This window comes from Pituophis catenifer, unplaced genomic scaffold, assembly GCF_029215685.1.
Source record: "Pituophis catenifer annectens isolate HBS135680 unplaced genomic scaffold, rPitCat1.0.hap2 SCAF_1, whole genome shotgun sequence".
Lineage (NCBI taxonomy): Eukaryota > Metazoa > Chordata > Lepidosauria > Squamata > Colubridae > Pituophis > Pituophis catenifer.
Window position 1 is genome coordinate 175,564,021 of NW_027256881.1, and position 20,017 is coordinate 175,584,037.

General features: G+C 37.2%; 1 protein-coding gene across 1 annotated transcript in view; it reads right to left on the bottom strand.

The window, feature by feature from the left end:
* Window positions 1–20,017, bottom strand: part of CPS1 (carbamoyl-phosphate synthase 1) — a 177,335-nt gene that overhangs the window by 43,918 nt on the left and 113,400 nt on the right. The window contains exons 22-27 of the mRNA XM_070956779.1: window positions 18,094–18,159; window positions 15,630–15,693; window positions 14,497–14,678; window positions 13,173–13,367; window positions 12,721–12,788; window positions 7,457–7,532 (exon numbers count right to left, since the gene is read on the bottom strand). Of these exons, the coding sequence (XP_070812880.1) occupies window positions 7,457–7,532; window positions 12,721–12,788; window positions 13,173–13,367; window positions 14,497–14,678; window positions 15,630–15,693; window positions 18,094–18,159 (651 nt within the window). The remainder of the gene's footprint in view (window positions 1–7,456; window positions 7,533–12,720; window positions 12,789–13,172; window positions 13,368–14,496; window positions 14,679–15,629; window positions 15,694–18,093; window positions 18,160–20,017) is intronic.

Genomic DNA, 20,017 nt, shown 5'->3' on the forward strand with positions numbered 1-20,017 from the left:
GTTCACTATGCAGGCTCTACTTATTCCTAGTCCACCTCTTCGAGGAAAAAAACAACTACCTTGGTCCTAGATGTATTGATATTCAAGTAGTTGAATGCACAGTATGAACTAAACCTGTGCAACAGTCTTCTCATCCCTACCAGGTTATATGACATAAATACCATGTCATCAGTATAAAGCAGAATATTTGCATGTTTATTTTTAACTTTAGGCATATGCATATCAGTTAAATGAAGGGATTTTGGGACATGGTTAATATACAGGTTAAATAAAATGAAGCCAATATACATTCTTGTCTGAACCCTTTAACGCTACTAATTTTCTCTGTTAGGGAACAATGTGATCCTCTGCATGCCCTTATGCATGAGTTTAGTTCCTTGATTAAAGAGAGGAGTTTGGGATCCATGCTCAGATCTGTAAGTTTCTTTGAAAGAAACTTTCACTGCTCACTGAATCAAATGTTGCAATGAGGCAGGGGTGAAATCCACTTACCTTCGCTACCAGTTTGGGAACGGGAGCACGCGGGAGTGCGTGCATGCTTCTTCTGCGCATGTGCAGAGGGTAAAAAACTGGGATGTAATGACAGCTGCCAGTGCTACCAGTTCAGCGAGCTGGATAGAAGCAGGCAGATTTCACCGCTGCAATGAGGTCTATGAAAGCTGTGAACAGTTGGCTCCCTTTAGCTGTGTATTTTTCTCTTAGATGGCATAAAATAAAACAGTTATCAATAGTGGAGCTCCCAGACCTAAATCCAGTTTGCTCTTCAGCCTTTTTCAGTTTCCCAGGTTTTTTGTGTCTTTTGTACAAAATTGTGTCTTTTATACAAAAGATAATTGACATACAATTTTGTTATGATGTCAATTAGACTAATCAGTTTATAATTTGAGGGATTACCCTTATCACCCTTTTGGTCAATGGGGACCATGATAGAGAGCTCCCAACCAGTTGGAATTTGGTGGTAATTATTTATGAGTAAATAAACCTGCAAGTAAGGGAGCCCACCAGTTAATGTGACATTTGAATAATTCAGGGTATAGATATTCCCCTGGAGCCTGAATCTTGAAAGAGGCGGTTGTGAAGCCCCTCCTCAAGAAGCCTTCCCTGGACCCGGCTATATTATCAAATTATCGTCCAGTCTCCAATCTTTGCTTTGTTGCGAAGGTTGTTGAGAGTGTGGTGGCGCGACAACTACCCCGATACCTGGATGAAGTTGTCTATCTGGATCCGTTCCAGTCGGGCTTCAGGTCACGATACAGCACGGAAACGGCATTGGTCGCATTGGTGGATGATCTCTGGAGGGCTCGGGACAGAGGTTGCTCCTCTATCCTGGTCCTATTAGATCTCTCAGCGGCTTTTGATACCATCGACCATGGTATCTTACTGCACCGGTTGGAGGGGTTAGGAATAGGGGGCACCGTGCTTCGGTGGTTCTCCTCCTTCCTCTCTGACCGTTCGCAGTTTGTGTTGGCAGGGGGGCAGAGGTCGACCTCGAGGCACCTTATTTGTGGGGTGCCGCAAGGGTCAGTCCTCTCACCCCTTCTGTTCAACATTTATGTAAAACCGCTAGGCGAGATCATCCGTGGTTTTGGGGTGAGTGTTCATCAGTATGCTGATGACACACAGCTATACATCTCCACCCCAGACCACCCCAATGATGCCCTTGCTGTGATGTCCCGTTGCCTGGAGGCCGTGCGGATCTGGATGGGGAGAAACAAGCTCAGACTCAATCCCTCCAAGACCGAGTGGCTGTGGCTTCCGGCATCCCGGTATAGTCAGCTAGTACCATCACTGACAATAGGGGATGAGATCTTGCTCTCCACAGAGAGGGCCCGCAACTTGGGTGTCCTCCTGGATTCACGGTTATCTTTAGAAGATCATTTGACGACCGTGGCCAGGGGTGCCTTTTATCAGGTTCGCCTGATCTGCCAGTTGCGTCCCTTTCTGGATCGGGACGCCTTGCGCACGGTCACTCATGCCCTAGTTACCTCCCGTATGGACTACTGTAATGCTCTCTACATGGGGCTCCCCTTGAAAAGCACCCGGAGGCTCCAACTGGTCCAGAACGTAGCCGCGCGGGTGATTATGGGCGCAGTTTGTTACGCCCATGTAACACCTCTCCTACGCGAGCTGCACTGGCTCCCGGTGGTCTTCCAGGTGCGATTCAAGGTGTTAGTTATCACCTTTAAAGCGCTCCATGGCTTAGGACCTGGGTACCTACGAGACCGTCTTTTGCCACCAATAGCCTCCCACCAACCAGTTCGTTCTCACAGGGAGGGACTACTCAGGGTACCGTCAGTCAAATTATGTCGACTGGCAACTCCCAGGGGGAGGGCCTTCTCTGTGGGGGCTCCAACCCTTTGGAATGAACTGCCCCCGGAGATACGGAATATCCCTGATCTCCGTGCTTTCCGCCGTGCCCTCAAGACCCTGATGTTCCAACAGGCAGGGCTAAACATACGAACATGTGAATGATTTTTTAAATGTTATCTAATTCTGGGTTTTATTTAATTGATCAAACTAAGTCATAATTTTAATTAGCAATTTTATGATGTTTGTGTGTCTATATTTTTCTTGACTGTACACCGCCTTGAGTCCTACGGGAGAAAGGCGGTATAGAAATATAATAAATAAATAAATAAATAAATAAATAAATAAATAAATAAATAAATAAATAAATAAATAAATAAATAAATAAATCTGAATGAGTCCTCTAGTCTCCTGTTCAATCACCAGAGATCAGAGTGGGGTGAAACCACAAGCCTCTTATAGATCATTTTGTGGCTCCTCTAATCCATTACAATTTGGGACAGTAAATAATTGGCTATAATATTCCTCCCACATGGAGCCAGGTATTGGGATATCCAAGAAAAACCTTGCTTGCAAGATTCTTTCCACTTGCTGGACTGGGAATTAACAGGTCTTATTTAAAGAGTGTAAACTGATGTGTTAACAATTTGCACTTTTCTAGACTTCCTATTTCCTACTATAGAAGCAAAACCATTGTAAAATCTACTGAATTCTGGAATTTATTTTTGGAAACTGTCCTTCAAAATCAAAAAGAATATACAGAAGAACATGAGGTAGAATGCAAATAAATTTGGGGCAGTAAATTTTTGGCAGAATGCAAATAAATTTTGGATTGGGCAGTAAAGTCATATTTTTAATATTTCTCTTGATATGAAAAAAATGTTTAGTATAGATAGAGATTTTAACAGACCACAAAAAATGTTGATGTGTGTGTAAATTACATGTTTTAATAAAGTTCAGCCCACTTCACAAGTATTGTAGACCATTCCGGCTTTAATTGCTCCTTCTTCTTATGTATGTTTTCTCTTTTCTTCTCTCTCTCTACCCCCCCTCCCTCCCATTACAGTTCAAGACCAGTGCAAAAATAAGTTACAACAATGTTATATTTCTGTTAGCATCAAGTAGGAGGATATCCTCTGACTGTGCTTTCATCATGTCTTCCCTGGGTTTCTGCATTTTCCCCCCTTCCTGTCATTATTATTATTATTATTATTATTATTATTATTATTATTATTATTATTATTATTATTATTTATTGGTTAATCTTTAGTGAGATTCACAGCCTTTGAGGCTGGTTAATAGCTCAACAGCTCGAGTCCTAACCAAGGACCTAGGAACTGTTAAGGTATCGTCGGAGGATGTAAGCTGTTCCGAGTAAGGTGGTTTTTTGTTTTTGTGTTTTTTTGGTTTATTATTATTATTATTATTATTATTATTATTATTATTATTATTATTATTATTATTATTTGTCATATCATCATCATTTGATAATCTTCCTTAAACTTTTATATCCCCTTTTTTATTTGCCAATGCCTTGATAATCTTGATTCTTTTTAACTGTACATCTTTATCCATTCTCCTTGTTCAAGTTTCATCACTTTCTCACTTCTAAAGGAGTCTGGATATTTTTCCCCGTTGACCGACATGCTTAGAACTTATTAAGAGTGCAACATTGTTCCTTAGAATCCAGTTCCTGAACAGACCTTGGCACCATTTTTCAGCTTTCCTAGCTTTTCTATAACTTGGCCTCTCAATAAATGTATTATAAGCATCCACATTTGATATCCTGGACAACATTAGCCAAAGGTTGCAAGAAGTAAGACTTCTTGCAGTCTCTCCTCCCCTTCTGGTTCTTTCCTCTTTGTGAAAATTTAAATTGCAAACAGCTCAGGAAAGGGATTTATTATTGTTTTAGTACATGGTGTTGGTGTTCTATGGGAATTATAATGCACAATGAACTTGTCTTCAACAAGCAGGATAAGAAATCAGAGCAACAGAAAAATTAACTCTCTGAACTGGCTGGAAAGAAATCTGGGTGGAAAAGCTGAAGAAATAAAAGGTATACCATGCCAAGCTACCAGGACCCTGGGTATAACTCTTTCCCCACCTCTGTTTAGCAGAATTGAGAATAAGTAAGATGCTGATGAGATGTGACAAGGCAAGGACAAAGGAGAGATGAAAGAATAAATGAGAAATGGATGAGAAAAATAGCATAGGAAATAATGAGGGAAATACAGAAAAACGGTGTTTTAAATCTCTCTTCCCAGCAGCACAGTGGTAGGGAGATTCTGGACTTTAGCAGTTAAACTTAAGTCTTCTTTTAGTTCCTGGTGAATGTATGGACATGTCCACTGGAGTATAGTATTTACCACTAATTTGCCATTGCCTTTACTCATTTTTTCAAAATTTCTTAGGCTAGTCTACATCCCTGGGATTTCCTGGTGGTCTCCTGTTCAAGTGATAACCCTATTTAGCCTTTAGAAAACAGTTGAAATTGGCTAGATGCTGCCACCTGCTTTGACTCAATTGAGTTGGAGATGAGAAGTTTATATTTAAATTACTGACTTCAAAATATAGTAAGCTGAGTCTGCAATATCTGGCATTTTTACTACTCATTCTGCTGTATAAGAACCTGATATTCTGCCCAAATCTGGTCCTGCCCAAATCTTATTCCAATATTTCTCCCCATTATGGAGAAATAGCCCTGCCATGGCTATACATTTTCATGGCCTATCATTCAAAACTGTATAATGTCTAGTCAAATAGTTTTTCAGAATTACCTGCTAACAGCTTTTACTTGGAATAATGCCAAAATTTTCTTGTTTGCCACTTTTCTTTGTATCTGAAATCTTGGCAGCATCAGTTAAGAGACTGTGATGGTGAGAAAGCACTGATGGCAATCTCATGGTCCAGGAAGCCAGGCAGGCACAGAAGGAGCTCTCAATAAATCTTAACTGTATTTCTAATTCTCAACACACATTCAGTGTGTGACACTAAGCCAATCACACAGAGCACCACATTTTCTAAAAAGGAGAGTGCTCCCAGCTGGAACCAGATGTCCAAAAGTGATTGGTATGTTGGATGTTAAGCTCTTGAAAATCCAGTCTAAGTGTCTTGATAGAAGCTGCTGGCTGGCTCATTTTTGAAAGCTGAAGTCCTGACAAAAGGTCAGTCTTGGAAAGAATGTGCTGCCTATATTTTAATCTGATCCTTACCTTCTGTACTGTCAAGAGAAAATAAAGTCCAAATATGTCCCTGATGAGGGGAATTTTTATCTTCTGCCCAGTAGTGGCCCTAAGGACATAACCTTATCATCTGCCTATGTATGTATGTATGTATGTAATGTATGTATGTATGTATGTATGTATGTATGTATGTATGTATGTAAACAATTTATTTGGTCATATATTCCATTAAGATTATTCTGGACAATGTACAAATTAAAAACCAAAAAAATCAATAACATAGTTCATAAAACCAGCATTCCAAAACCATGCTCTAAAGTAGTTTTTCTTAAACATTTACTCTCAGGACACCTTTCCACTTTAAAAATTTTTGGAGGACCCCAAAAAAGCTTTTGTTTGTTTGGGTTGTATTTATCAATATTTACCACATAAAAATTAAATTGATGTATTCGCTTCTCATGACGATTTGATTGGATTTTAATATTGTATTATTTTTCAAAGAAGGCTGGCAAATAATTTTGATTGTTGATGAAAGAATCTCTGGGAATCCCCAGGGGTCCTAGGACCACACTTTAGGAAAGAGGATCCCTCTAAAAGATCCCTAGGGTCAAAAAACCATTCATCTTCCAATTACTAAGACAATACAATCAGATAAGGAGGGGTGCTTAACCTCCCCCCAGATGCTCCCCAAATATGGGAACATCTGGATCTTTAACACCATGCAAAAGACCCACAGGAACTGGTCCATGCAAAGGTGCTCCACAAGATAGGCGCAGTAACACAGAAGTGGTTTATTTTAAAATGTAACAGTCATCTACTTAAAGATATATTTAAAATAGGGCTAAACATTCCTCAGTGTCAGGGTTGAAAGACAGATTTTGTTTATTTGCTTGTTTACTACCCCTGAAGTGAATGTTTCCAACTCTATGGAGCCTCTGCTGTCCACTGATGGCTTTGCCAAATCTGATAGAAAAGGGGCTCCGTTCTTCCCTGGTGCCTACTGACAAGAAGTATCAAGTTATCTAATCATGTCTAGCCTTCAGCAAGCTTCTCCCCAGTTCTTTCCCTAAAGAGATTTAAAACAGTCATAACTTTCCAAACTAGCACCAACCTATAAAGTCGACTGCCTGGATGAACATAGGTTGGTCTGTTCAGTTGAATTAGAACTTTCTGCCAACCCTGAAGCAAAATACCTTTGTACTGCAGTTCTCTTCTTTTTTTAAATGAAAACATTGCCTCCCTGTCCTACAGCTGGGTGCCATTGTGTAAAGGATTAGCTGTACATCCTGAACAGGATGGAGGGGAGTGAGAGATGATGTTTACATTTCACAATTCTTTCCAGTTATTCCTCACAACAGAATTTCCCAAAGGGTGTAGTATACACTGTTATATAATCCAGCTTGATTTGGCTTTCTCTACTCAGATCAAAAGCAGTATGTCCAGGTAATTAGAGATTGGTTACGCTGGTAAGCATCCTTAGACATCTTAATCATGTTAAGGGATTACCTACTGATTCTACAGCTTTATCATATATAAAACATCAATGTCAGTGACAATTACAGAAGCAACTCAGCAGAAACACTGCATTGTTGAATGCTGTATAAAAGAAATAGAAGCTAAGTTATTGCTGAATTTCTAAAGTCTTCTCTGAGGCACAGATATGGAACAGGAATATGACTCTGGACTGAGATATGATGATCCCTCCAGAATTTACCACCAAAGTGCTAGTAAGAATATTTTTAAAAATTTAGAAATCAGATGTGTTTCCTGTGAGTTAGCTAGATATAAGGGCAGTATAATACTCTTTATAAATATAAATAGGAGAGAACAATATGGATCAATTAGAAATGGATTATTACGTTAATTGTGTTAAAATTACCTCACATCCTGAAACAATCAGTATTCAAATGTACAAAAAATGAGGATAGTTTAATTGAAAAGATAAGAAAAACTTGGTCTAATACCTGTGAAACTCTGGTTGCCTCTGCCAAGAACCTCTTCATTTCTTTCTCTGTATGTACTACATTCATTGCTGAACCACTAATAAGAAAGATAAAAGAAAACAGTTTTAGATTCAAAAACTTCTTGTATCTAATGATCTGAAAAGCTGAAAGAACTGTTCTCCCCCAAAAAAAAGCAGTACTGTTCCTTACTTATCACTAAGATAAAAATGGGCATAAGATACTCCAAAGGAATAATTTTTTAAAAAGGTGTGTGTGTGTCTGGATTAATAACCAGGAGCTGGTAATCATTCTGCCACATAGGAGATATTCTAGAACAAGGTTTCTCAGCCTTGCTGGGAAATTCTGGGAGTTGAAATCCACATATCCCAAAGTTGCCAAATTTGAGAAACACTTTCCTAGCAAAACTTGCTTGTTCAGACATTTCAAACACAACTTGATGTTTCAATTCCAGTTAAAATTTAGTTTAAAGGTATATGTCAAATGAGAGCCATTTGTAGTGGTATAGTGGTTAAGGCATCGAGCTAGAAACCAGGAGACAGCGTATTCTAGTCTCGTCTTAAGCACAAAGCCTCCTTGAGCCAATCACTTTCTTTCAGCTTTAGGAAGTAGACAATGGCAAGCCACTTCTGAAAAACCTTGCTAAGAAAACTGCAAGGAGTTTTCCAGGTAGTTTCCGAGAACTAAACACAATTGAACAGGAGGGAAAAAAAGGTTTTAAAAATCTTTGAGAATTTCTTTTCAAAACAATTTTAAATAATCCGTAGATTAATATTTTCCATTTTAGGGATATTTGGACTACTTTAAAAATCCAGTTTAAAAATGAATATGATTAAATTATTTAAAGTTAATTCATAATTAATTGAATGATGAAGGCCTTATGTACATATCCTTGTATGTACATAATATGTATTATGTACATATAGTGTAGCCTAGCTACACTATAGCAGAACTGCCTTTAGGGTTGCCAGGTCTGCTTCCAAAAAATAGCGGACAAGCGGAGGGGGGGGGGTTTAAGTAGTAAAAAAAAAAATTACAATTAAATTATATATTTTCTTACAAACATTTTAACACGCCATTTTAGGTCAGTCGACACAAGCTACAATACATTTTAAAAATGTGAACTGTACATAATTTTATAATATATTTTTATTTTAATCTCATCATTAATTTTTTCGGAGAATTGAGTTCAATGGATATTCGATCTTTGTCTCATTCTAACATGAAAAAAAAAACACAAAACGCGATTCTCCTATCCTTATTCTCTTAGACTGTACAGCTTTATATTACGTACCATTTCATCATAAAGCTTTTGAATAAAAAAAATGTCCACTATTTTGTTGAAAAAAAATAGTGAACATAATGTGAAAAAAGCGGACTGTCCGCTCAAATAGCGGACACCTGGCAACCCTAACTGCCTTTTCTTGCTTAAATATTCTTTCTGCTTCATTCAGTGTCCGGGTTGCCTCCTTCAGACTGATAGTTCACTTTTTTTTTCTTATTGGAAAACTTCAACTCAGTATCCATTAGCACTTGCAAACTGTGCTCAACAAACTCTATTTCTCTTCCAATCCTCTCATCTATGAATAAGCTCTTCGCTGCATTAAGCTTTGGAGAGGGATATTTAGAATATTCCTGCACATTAATCCAATTCATTGCCACTGCCTCTCTTTGTTTTTGTCAACTATGTCTTGGAAGAAAAGCAGTTGCCACAGCATGTATTGGACAGAAAATAGTAATGGGGGTGGGGGAAGCATTTTCACATAGCCAAACTCAAAATATTGTCAGCAGGATGTAGATATACCTGTTTCTAAGAGGTAGCAAGAAATGAAACTGGAAAGAGAAGGTTGAGAATATGAACATTCTTAGGGCTGTTTCAAAGACACCATCATTCACAGGGGTTTTTCCTCCCATCCTCACTTTTTATGAGTTAATAGCATGCTATGATAAATTACCAGAATGCTGAAGGCTGCTGACATTTAGAGGTAATTCTTCAGGATTCAGGTTCTTTCAAGTGTCAGGAAGTCTGTTTCTGACATTTATCTGCCTAATTTTGAACGTGGCTAATCACTCAACAGTCTTTTGTGGTCCTATCCATGCATATTCACTGTCAGATGGGAAGTAGGAAGAGCAAGGACAATCAAATTGGTGAGTCATACTAGGGACAAACATTCAGAATATATTCTTCAGATTTTGAACTTTGAAAGAGTTCCTTTCTACTATTCTTTAGAGTAGCTTCCATTTTAGGGTTCTGTGAGATTTTAAAAAAAGAGATGCTACAGCATGAAGAACTCCATTAAGATTGGTTAGATCAGGGGTGTCAAACTCACAGCCCGCAGGCCAGATGCGTTACACAGTGTCCACACTCACCTCCATTTTAGCAAAGGGGGAAAAAGTTGCAATATGTCACGTGGTAACAACGTGATGATGCAAGTTTGATACCCTTGGGTTAGATTATTCCTTATTGCAGCAGCATCCTTTTTTTAAGGCTTACATTTTTATTTGGGAAACATCCTAGACTAGAAAATTATCAGAATGATATTATAGATTACCTAAAAGCATATTAATCAGAATATGTCAGACCACTGTAATATATTTCTCTGATTTATTTAGAATTTTAAACGTTATGGAGGATTATCAGTTCCATTAATTTTTTTTTTTTTTTAATCCTTATTGCAGGTTCTGTTTGGGGCATCTGAAAATGGGAACTTCATCTCGGAGGTAATCTCTAAAGCTTGTCCACATGAAGTTGGGGCCTAATACAAAATGTGATTTGAGTCTTCTGTGGAGTAGCATGGAAAAAACACAAACTGCTATGTTTTTTTGTAAGAACAAAATGAGATGAAATGTACAGAAAGCACAGCAAGTGTCCACAAAGAGCAGTAAAAAAGTCACAATGATGGCCATAACAATATGATCAAAGCCCCATCCCTTACATCTCTTGCAATGCACATGAAGAATGGCAAGTGCTGATCACATAGTTGTGGCTGCCTTCTTGAATTTTTTGACCCCCTACCTTCCCCTCCACCCCAACCTTCTGAGAAGATAAAGACCACCCAGTTTCAGAAAAACAGGTACAGAAGTTTTGTAATTTTGTTTAAATTCTGGTTTCTCCATGTTAAATATTGTCCATAAATGTGTTGCTTTTAAAGCTACACAACATCTGCCTCTCCTCTGGAAATAATCCTGTCAATTTCAGACCACAAGGGTGCCCTTATGCAAAAAAAAAAAAAAAAGTCTTACCAATTGGTAGACAAAGAGGATTGGTTAGACAACAATGTCAGTGAAATCTGCAATTTTCATTACACCCTTTGTCTTTGTCTTTTGTTTTCACAACATACAAAAAAGATGTATTATTCTAAGACATCTGTCATTTTTGCTTTGGGTATAGTTCCTAAAATATAGCATCACAGATGATCCCTTGCAGGAAATAGCTTGATTTGGAAATCATACATAAACTTCTACTAGTGATTTCCATGGCTTTACAAACGGCATTGCAATTGCCATCTAGTGTGTTTCTTTATATCATATTACTATAGGCAAATGTTGACTGTAAAACAGTAATTGGGAAGCCCTTGAAGAATCATTCTATACAATTAGAAAGTAGATTTGTTAGTAATTTGAATCCACTTTTTTTAATTACCCTCCATATCCTGCTTTTTGGGAAAACATGGAAGAACTGTTGCAATTTTTTCAAAGTCTGTCTTCTGCATTTCTACAGCCATTCAAAGTGCCCCAATCTGAATTGCTTTATAGAAGTTCTGGTTTGGAAAAATTACAAACTTGGTTCAAAGCAGGCCACTTGAACTTGATCTAGGGTCCAGCTGCCTTATATCAAACAGGATAATATATTGTAAATAAATCCCTGCTTTTTTTGGGGGGGGGAATAATATGTAGAACCTCCGTATATGCAACTTAATTAACATTTATTACCGTACTTAAATGTGCTGCTTTTCCAGATATTAGTGGCTAGAGCTAATGTTTATATGAGTCAGGAAAGGATAGATATTGTCCCAATATGTCCTTATTATGCAATAGACATAGTCATGGATATTTGAGAGATCAAAGAAGCTGCTGATCAGACAAACAAAATAAGCCCATCGGGTAGGAGCATTAGCTACAGAGAATGATCATTTTATTGCCAGTACCTTCCAGGGCCTTGAAGCTACAAAACTCAATTTTCCAGTTAAGAAATCATCCTTTCCTGGCATTGGAAAGAGAGATTTTGTGGACTATTTATAGGAACCAATTTGACGCTGTTGTTTTTCAGCTTGAGTTTCAAGCTATAAAAGGCCTCAGAATTTCTCAATATAAGCTCTTAAGGCCTGGTCAGTCATGCCATCAGGTACACCACAGTGTTAGTAGCAATCATGAAAGGCCTTGTAGACTGATTTGCTCAGAGAGATGTGAAGAAAGTGAGCAGAGAGCAAGAAAGTGAATGGCTCTGAATAAGTTCAAGGCAAATGGGACTAAAAAATGAAGTAAAGATGGTAGAAGGAAGTAAAAAAGTAGAAATAAATAACATTCGTGCAGATGTTTATTATATCATATGTACATGAATTTGTCCAATCTCTCTCCTATGTATATACAAACATACACATAGACAAGTTTATGGATAATTTTTTTTAATACCTATGGTAGCTATATGGAAAGCCCATATTTGGAGTAAATGTCCTTTAGCATGCCAGATATGTCTGGGGTCAAAGAGTATAAGAGCATGATTGCCTTTATGTGCTGCACATTGGATTTTTAGAAGCATCTAGGTAGCTACCACCGGAAATGGAACTAGAAACATTATTTGATCCTCCTAAAACATCTATTGTGTTTTTGTGAGTATATGTCTGAATATTTTAAATTAAAGATAAGAGGAAAATGAGGACACAAAAGAGAAGAACAGTTTCAGGGACAAGTAGACTCTAGACTAGAGTTAGCTGGATATAATGAGGATACCAGGAAGTAGATGATCCAAAACTACATTGGTAAAGCTGGCAAAAAAATAAGCACAGTTCACTATTTGTGTTTGAAGAGTATACTTTATCTAATATACCTTGAGGTTTTCATTACAATGTTAAATCTAAAAGGCATATTTCCAGTTTACTAAGCAAGCAGCCAACAAGACAAATATGCCAGTCTCTACATTAATTAGATGTCCAGCTGCTGAATGGTGAAACTGTTAAGTTTCTAAGTATGACACTCTTAGTATCACAATCTATTCAGTAATCAATCAATGCAGGAATTTCAGCTTGTGCTAATAGAACATGCTTTACCTCAAAACATAAGAAGGTCTCAACAAGCAAGGGTAGCCCACTGAGTTTGCAAATTCCGCAGCATCTTCCTAAAGAATAGGAAAATATACTTTATTTATAAAATTGGTAACATTAAACTCAACCTTCCCCATCCTGAAGATTTTCATATCACTGCATTTGGATATATCTGCAGAAAACTTGAGTCCTTCAACATTTTCTATTTCAATAAGGCTCAAACTCATTACTTGCATTTCTGTTAATTGTTCTGTCTTTCTACCTTTTTAAGTTAAACCCTCTGGCAGTTGGAGGTTGCTGAACCTTCTTCCTATGCAAAAGGAGGCTTTTTGTTATTTCTTTATACTACAGTATTGCCAAAGATAAATGCAGCCTTCCAATTAAGCAGATAAAAAAATAGGTCATGGATGTTGGCTTCAACTAGTGACTAAACCCAGCTTCCAAATAGATCTACCTACCAAGGAACTGACTGCTTTCCAGGGTGCCTGGGCCACCTGCAACTCATCAAGAACAGCTGAGAATACAGATCTGTCTTCTGCACGATCAATCTGCAATGGATTGGTACCCATAATTTTAACTCCATTTCTGTAAAGTGGCACAGCTAGGTTATTTGGGATCTGCCCTCCTACAGAGATGATGCAGCCATCACATGCCTAGGAGCAATCCAAAGAATACAAAATGTTACATACATTTGCTAACAATTACAACATTTCATTTCTCCAACTGCCGGTCTCTTGAAATGTTTGGAAGCAAGGGAAGAAACTCTTCCTGCTTCTGGCAGAATCCTTCACCTCCCTCCACCAAAATCTATCCAAAAGGATTGGGTATTCATTGCAGCTCCATATTTGGTTTATCTAAGCAGTGCAGCCAAATGCATAGCGGTAAGACAATATGATGAAATCTTATTTCACTTTTGAACAGATCCCATTAATAATAGTATCGATAGCTGAGTTTTTTTAAGTGCATCCATTCTCATAGCCCCTTAACCCTAGAAGCATCTCTTAATGAAACTAAGATTCATGAGTCTCTAGTACATGATCCATCTCTATCTTTTTGGAAAAGCAGCTGATCTTATTTGCAAATGGCCTCTCTTACATAGTTAAGCTGAGAACTCTTCCACTGGTTTCCCTGAAAACACAGAGAAAGCTGAGCAGCTATTATGAACTGCATTGTAACCTTTTAGGATCAACCAGGTAAGAAACAAGTATAGAGAAATGTTCAGAAACATGGCAATGTTTGTTTGTTTCTGCCAATTTGTATTAAAAAAATACAATAATCTTAAGGAGCCCTAAGACTATCACAAAAAATCAACACTTCTCATGAAGTTATTATAATGCCACATATACATACATGTATGATGTCCTTAAGTTTATATTTCACAGTTAAAAAAATACATCCATATCAACACTATTGTCCTCCAACATAAAATTAAGCATGTGTGTAATTGCTTTCACTGTCACAGGTTGAAATTAAGCTCAGCAAGGGCAGGACAATTCATTCCATAAATAACTGTGAAATAATTAAATTAGCTTATAAATATTGTGCAATATGTCATCTTTGAAACACAGTTATATATTTATTTGGCATTCATTACTGAACTAGGTTACTAGGATTAACTATGTGTTGTAAAATATGAGGTCAGTATCTAAAACTAGTAACTTTAAGAAATGCCCTGATAAAAGGGGAAATAAAGCTTTGATTTCACAAATGATTTAGCTTATTTTATGAGGTCTTGAGCTTCCTTACGTTGAAAATATTTGGACCATTTTAAAAATGAATTACCTCCTGTTGGTAGATATCTAAGATCCTCTCAAGTGATAATTCCTCAAAGTAAAGCCTGTCACATTCATCAAAATCGGTGCTCACTGTCTCTGGGTTGCAGTTTACCACAACTGTCTTCTTGGAGAGCTGACGCAAGGTACGGATGCAAGAAACAGCACACCAGTCAAACTCCACACTACTTCCTGCCAAAAATAGAGTTGGAGTTTTTAACAAACAACATTAGCCTGGAGGTTTAAAAAGCAACTGCTATGTCAAGGTCAGAGGAAGGAAGTTTGCAGCTATAACATCATGTCTGTATCCACTGACAATATGTATTACCTTGATAAAAGAAGTGCCTTTGTGAATTTCTGGGTAGTTAATAAATCCACTGAATAGCAGCTTCTTAAAATTAATTTAACATTTGATGGGTCAGGCTGTAAGCTATTTATATGTCTTAATAGAGAATGTTTATCTAAAACCATAGCTAAAACATAATGAATAAATATATTTTCTCCCCAGGTATTCACCATGCTTATGGAAAATATTTATAGGTTCTGGCCTTACATTTGATCTCCACATTTTTGGTGGAATTTCCAAGTGGGTTTAATATATAGATATATGTACTGTGCACTCAGTTCAGGAAATCAGATATAGATTTAGCAGAAGCTGTCCTTCAAAATATGTGGTAAACATATCAATGAAATATGAAAGTAGTTTTAGTCATTTCAAATCCCAACTAAATGGTAATGCTAGTTAACACTATTTGAAATAAATGTTAATGCCATACATATAAGTATCAAGTCTGTTGAAGTATAAAGACAGATAAATCAAAAAGGGTGAGTATTGCTATGAAAAAGTGAAGAGGTAGAGAAGATCCCCTGGCCATTTACTATCATCACACCTTCATGATCCTTAAGATGTATTTCTATACAAGCTTTTTCTGGATTTCTAAATTACATTATTAGAAGTTTTCCATCTGGAAAACAGTTCTTTCATACTAAACCTACAAAACGAAATGCTTGAGAACACTGAAATAGCAATTATTTGGCATATAGAATTCAAGTACTACAAGAAAAGATATTACACAAGAGAGTACCAACTAAAGAAGCTTCTCAGTTGGAAAAATATGGAGAAGCTATAGAAGCAAGATTTACCTATATGATATGGTCCACAGCCCAGCACCATCATTCCATGGTCATCAAATTTTACATCATGTTCCTAAAATAGAACACAATAAAAGAAGTCACCAGAAATTATTTTCAGCAGTATCCTCTGGGCTCATGGGAATAAAACATTTCTGGCTCACAGTTCTTCATCTAAAAATAAAACAGTAAGGGATTAATTTGGTCTTATTTGCTTTACTTTATTAATTTTTTTAATATAGGGTCCTTTTAAAGAAGTTGGAATAGTAATGTAAGACACAGTATAGGGCTTGCTGAAAGATAATAGCATGAATAAATGACCTTGTAAAAGGAGCGTTATCGTCTTGCAGTATATATTTAGTATTAGTATTGTCTTGTGGAATGTTGGAATCATAAGGAATGCTTATAGAGGGCATAGCCCAAGATGAAGTAGAACCATGGGGTTATGATACAGTTAACCACTTTGTTGCCGAAATTAGGATTATAAAAGAGGACCATACCTAAAAAAATTCATGGGTGGGAGATACTAAAATTGGGCTTGTTTCTTGGAGTAGCTGATTTAATTATGGTATTCATATGACACCCATGATTCAGTTCAATGTCTGTAGTGTGAACAGCATACAGTATATGACTGCTTCTAAGTTAGTACCATAGTAGTAGGCTATTCTGATCAGATAATATTATTTTTTTATCCCAAATTTCCTGTCAGAAGTAATAGTCTCCACATATTCATTGAAGATAAAAATGAGCCAGGAGCAGCTCCTTATTATAGCTCTTTGCCTGAATGCCAGAAATGGGAGTTAAACAATGTCTAACCTCAGGCATTGTTTGTGCGATAACCAGAGCCTAAAAGTAAATAGCCTAAAAGAAGCCATAGTCTGTTACTATGGACTTCACTATGACACAGTAATGGTCACACATTAAGTCCAACCATAGCCACTGAGGCAACCAAACTTACATGTAGATAAAGAGCATATAGAATTGCAGGCTAAATAATTGGTCTGTTACTGTCATTGCCTGCTGTTTTCTTTCTGACCTCCACTGCCACAGACTTATGGGACAACCCATGCTAACTGATTTCCATTTCATCTGGTCTTGACTAAGGCTAGACTAATTACTGTTCCGCCTACAAGAATATTGCATAAAAATTAATTGTCTCTGCCATGCTTGGCTGAAAATTTATCACGATTCATTCTGCTAACTTTGATGGTAGGTAATTCATTCTCCAGTACTTTATGCTCATCCTTCTCAGCTTCTTTAGCTAAGATTGGCCTCCATTCTTCCTTTTGCTTTTACTGTTCAGTTGCCTTTCCCTCAAATAATTAATTACTGGTCTGCAACTCTTTCAAACATAAATCCCAGATTGAGTTGGCATTACGGTTCTCTAGTATTTTTGTGGGTGCCTAATGGCTTGGTGGCATGCTAGCAGAAAGGTAATACTGGGAAATAATACTTCCCACAGAATCTTTATTAAGGAAGGTTTTTTTTTTTTTTAATTTGATTTATATGCCGCCCTTCTCCGGGGACTCAGGGAGGCTTACAATGCGTTAAGCAATAGCCTTCATTCTTTTGTATATTTTATACAAAGTCAGCTTATTGCCCCCACAACTGGATCCTCAATTTACCTACCTTAGAAAGGATGGAAGGCTGAGTCAACCTTGAGCCTTGGCGAGATTCAAACCTGCAGTAATTGCAGGCAGCTGGTCTTAATAACAGGGTGCTTTAGACCACTGTACTACCAAGTTAGTTTATCTCTTCAGCCAAACTCTGTCATTCACGCGATAACCATTCTGCTGCATTCCTCCAATGCTACCAAATTCTTGAAGTAATCATCCTTATCAAAGCCATTTGTACAAAGATCAAGGGAATTAGCTTTTTTCATTATACAATTCATTGTCAATAATCAGCATGGAATGAGATGGGACAGTACCACCCATTGCACTTGCAACGTATTGGACTTCACAAATTTATTTGATAATAAGAGATTAAATTTCCCAAAGAAAAGAATCTTCCACAGTGCAAACTAGCAAGTAATACTTATATCGCTAAGATATTTTGTTGTAACCTGCCCCAAGTCACTTTGAAATGAGATGGGTGGCAAATAAATTTAATAAATAATAACTAAAATCATTATCATCCTCTTTGGCCATCTACAGCAAAGAGAAATAATGTATATTATTATAGTCGTTCATAGAAGACAAAACTATGGTGCTATGGATAAATTCTCATTCCTTATCTGTCTACTCTTCTTGTTCAACAGGACTTTAATGCCCCCAGCTATATTTTTACTTGCTCAATAAAAATAACAGAAAAACATTTCCACCTGTACTCCAATGGGATTATGCTTCTGCCAACTGCTGTAAACTATAACTGCCTACAGAGTGAGTGAATTTGAGTTGCAAGGTCAGTAGATACTAATGGGAGAAAATACATCATAATACACAATAGCTGTAACCTAATAAATGACAGTACTTACCTGGCCATTGTAAGTGACATAGAGGTAATTAGTTACAGCAGGGTATTCTCCTGCCAGCGTATCAATCTGCAAAAGGGGAGAATTGTCAGTATGAAAACAACAACTATTTGTCAGGTTCGTGCAGTACCATTCCTTGGTTGTCCTGTTTCCCTCCAGGGTGTCTGTGTGTGTGTGCGTGTGTGTGTTATTCTCTCTGTTCAGATATTTACTGACACAACACAAGTAATCATCAGCCAAATATTATTTTAACTGAATAATTTCGATTTAAGCATTAACTGAAATTCATTGCCTCCTTGTTGATGCCTATATGCAATAATATGTATGCATAAGAGGCTCTGGAGACCACCAAGGTTTGCCCAAGAACAAAGAGTCTTCAAAGAATAAAACAAGAGGAGTCAAAGTTACTGTCTAATGTGGATGAAGAGTCAACCATAAGCCTGGAATGTGGTTGGCTGACCCTCCTCCACATAGCAATATTGGTCTCATTTTAAATCAAAACTAAAAGGAAACCTAGTTTTTTTTTTTCTGCAGAAAAAAGCTGTAAATTTAACCATTCATCATCCTTCTGTTTTATTTAATACACTTCAGGCAATAGAATCCCACCCCCACCACAGTGCACACAGATATATTTCATTTTGCAGGATTAGGAGTTCTTCTGCTTCTCAAATGGTAATGTCATGCTTAATAATTATGGAGGAAACTTTCAAATGCTTTTCTTGATATCTGGATTAGAAGTTTCAAAAGTCTACATGGTTAAACTGTGGACAGACGTACCCTAATAAGCTACCATTTTGCCAGATGTAGATAAATAGATTCCTAATTTCTCAAAACGGAGTCCCACTTTATTCAATGGGGTTTGCTCTCAGGTAAGATGAGCAAAGCTAATGCTCAGCAGTAAAGGTGGTTTTAATATTAAACTTATGCCATGATCAGCTGCAGCTACAGCTTGTTATTCAGGTGTCCATATCACTTCTGTAACTTTTGACTCTTTATATACATCTTTATGTACATTGAGAGCATATGCACCAAGACAAATTCCTTGTGTGTCCAATCACACTTGGCCAATAAAAAAATCTATTCTATTCTATTCTATTCTATTCTATTCTATTCTATTCTATTCTATTCTATTCTATTCTACATCTTTCTTCTTAGAGCGTAGAATGCGGTCTGACTCTGTAAGAGACAATATTTTGTTCTGACTCTATAAATATCTTTCCTTTTTAAATATCTTTTGCTTCTTCTTTCTCTCCCCCTCCCTCCCCTCCCCCTCCCCCTCCCCACACACATACACACACATTGAGACAGAGAGACAGACAGACAGAAAAACAGAGAGAGACTTGGGAAAGGATAAATTGATGCTTGTCATTCAAGGAACACTGCACAGTTACCAATGCTGCAGAGCCAGAGCACCACAAAAATTTTCATGCTTGCTTTAATGAGACCAGAATGTACTGGAAGTGAAGCAAGAAAGAGGACAGTATTTGGACAACAAGCTTTTAGATATACATGGATCCTCTAATAACTTCAAAAAAAGTCAATAATCTCTAAAAGAAGGAGAAAAGAAGCACATAGAACATTCATTTCAGTATCCCTTAACTGAACAGCAACATGAACACCTTTGAAAGCGACTGTGAGACTGTCACAAATAGCTGAGGAACATATTACACAACTATAATAAATACCGAATGAACCTGCAGTGATGGAACACTTACAATACTACCCTACAAAATGATAGGCAAAAGGAGTTACACATATTGTGGTCACAAAGAAAAATGGATCATCTTTTTTACTTCACTGCTTAAAACCAAAGCAGCTCAGTTCAAAGTGAGATGGAGAACCAGATTTTCCTTTCATTAAGTGAAATTTATTTAATGTTAATTGTTATTTTGACAAAGAATATGCATGATTGAATGTGAAACAATCT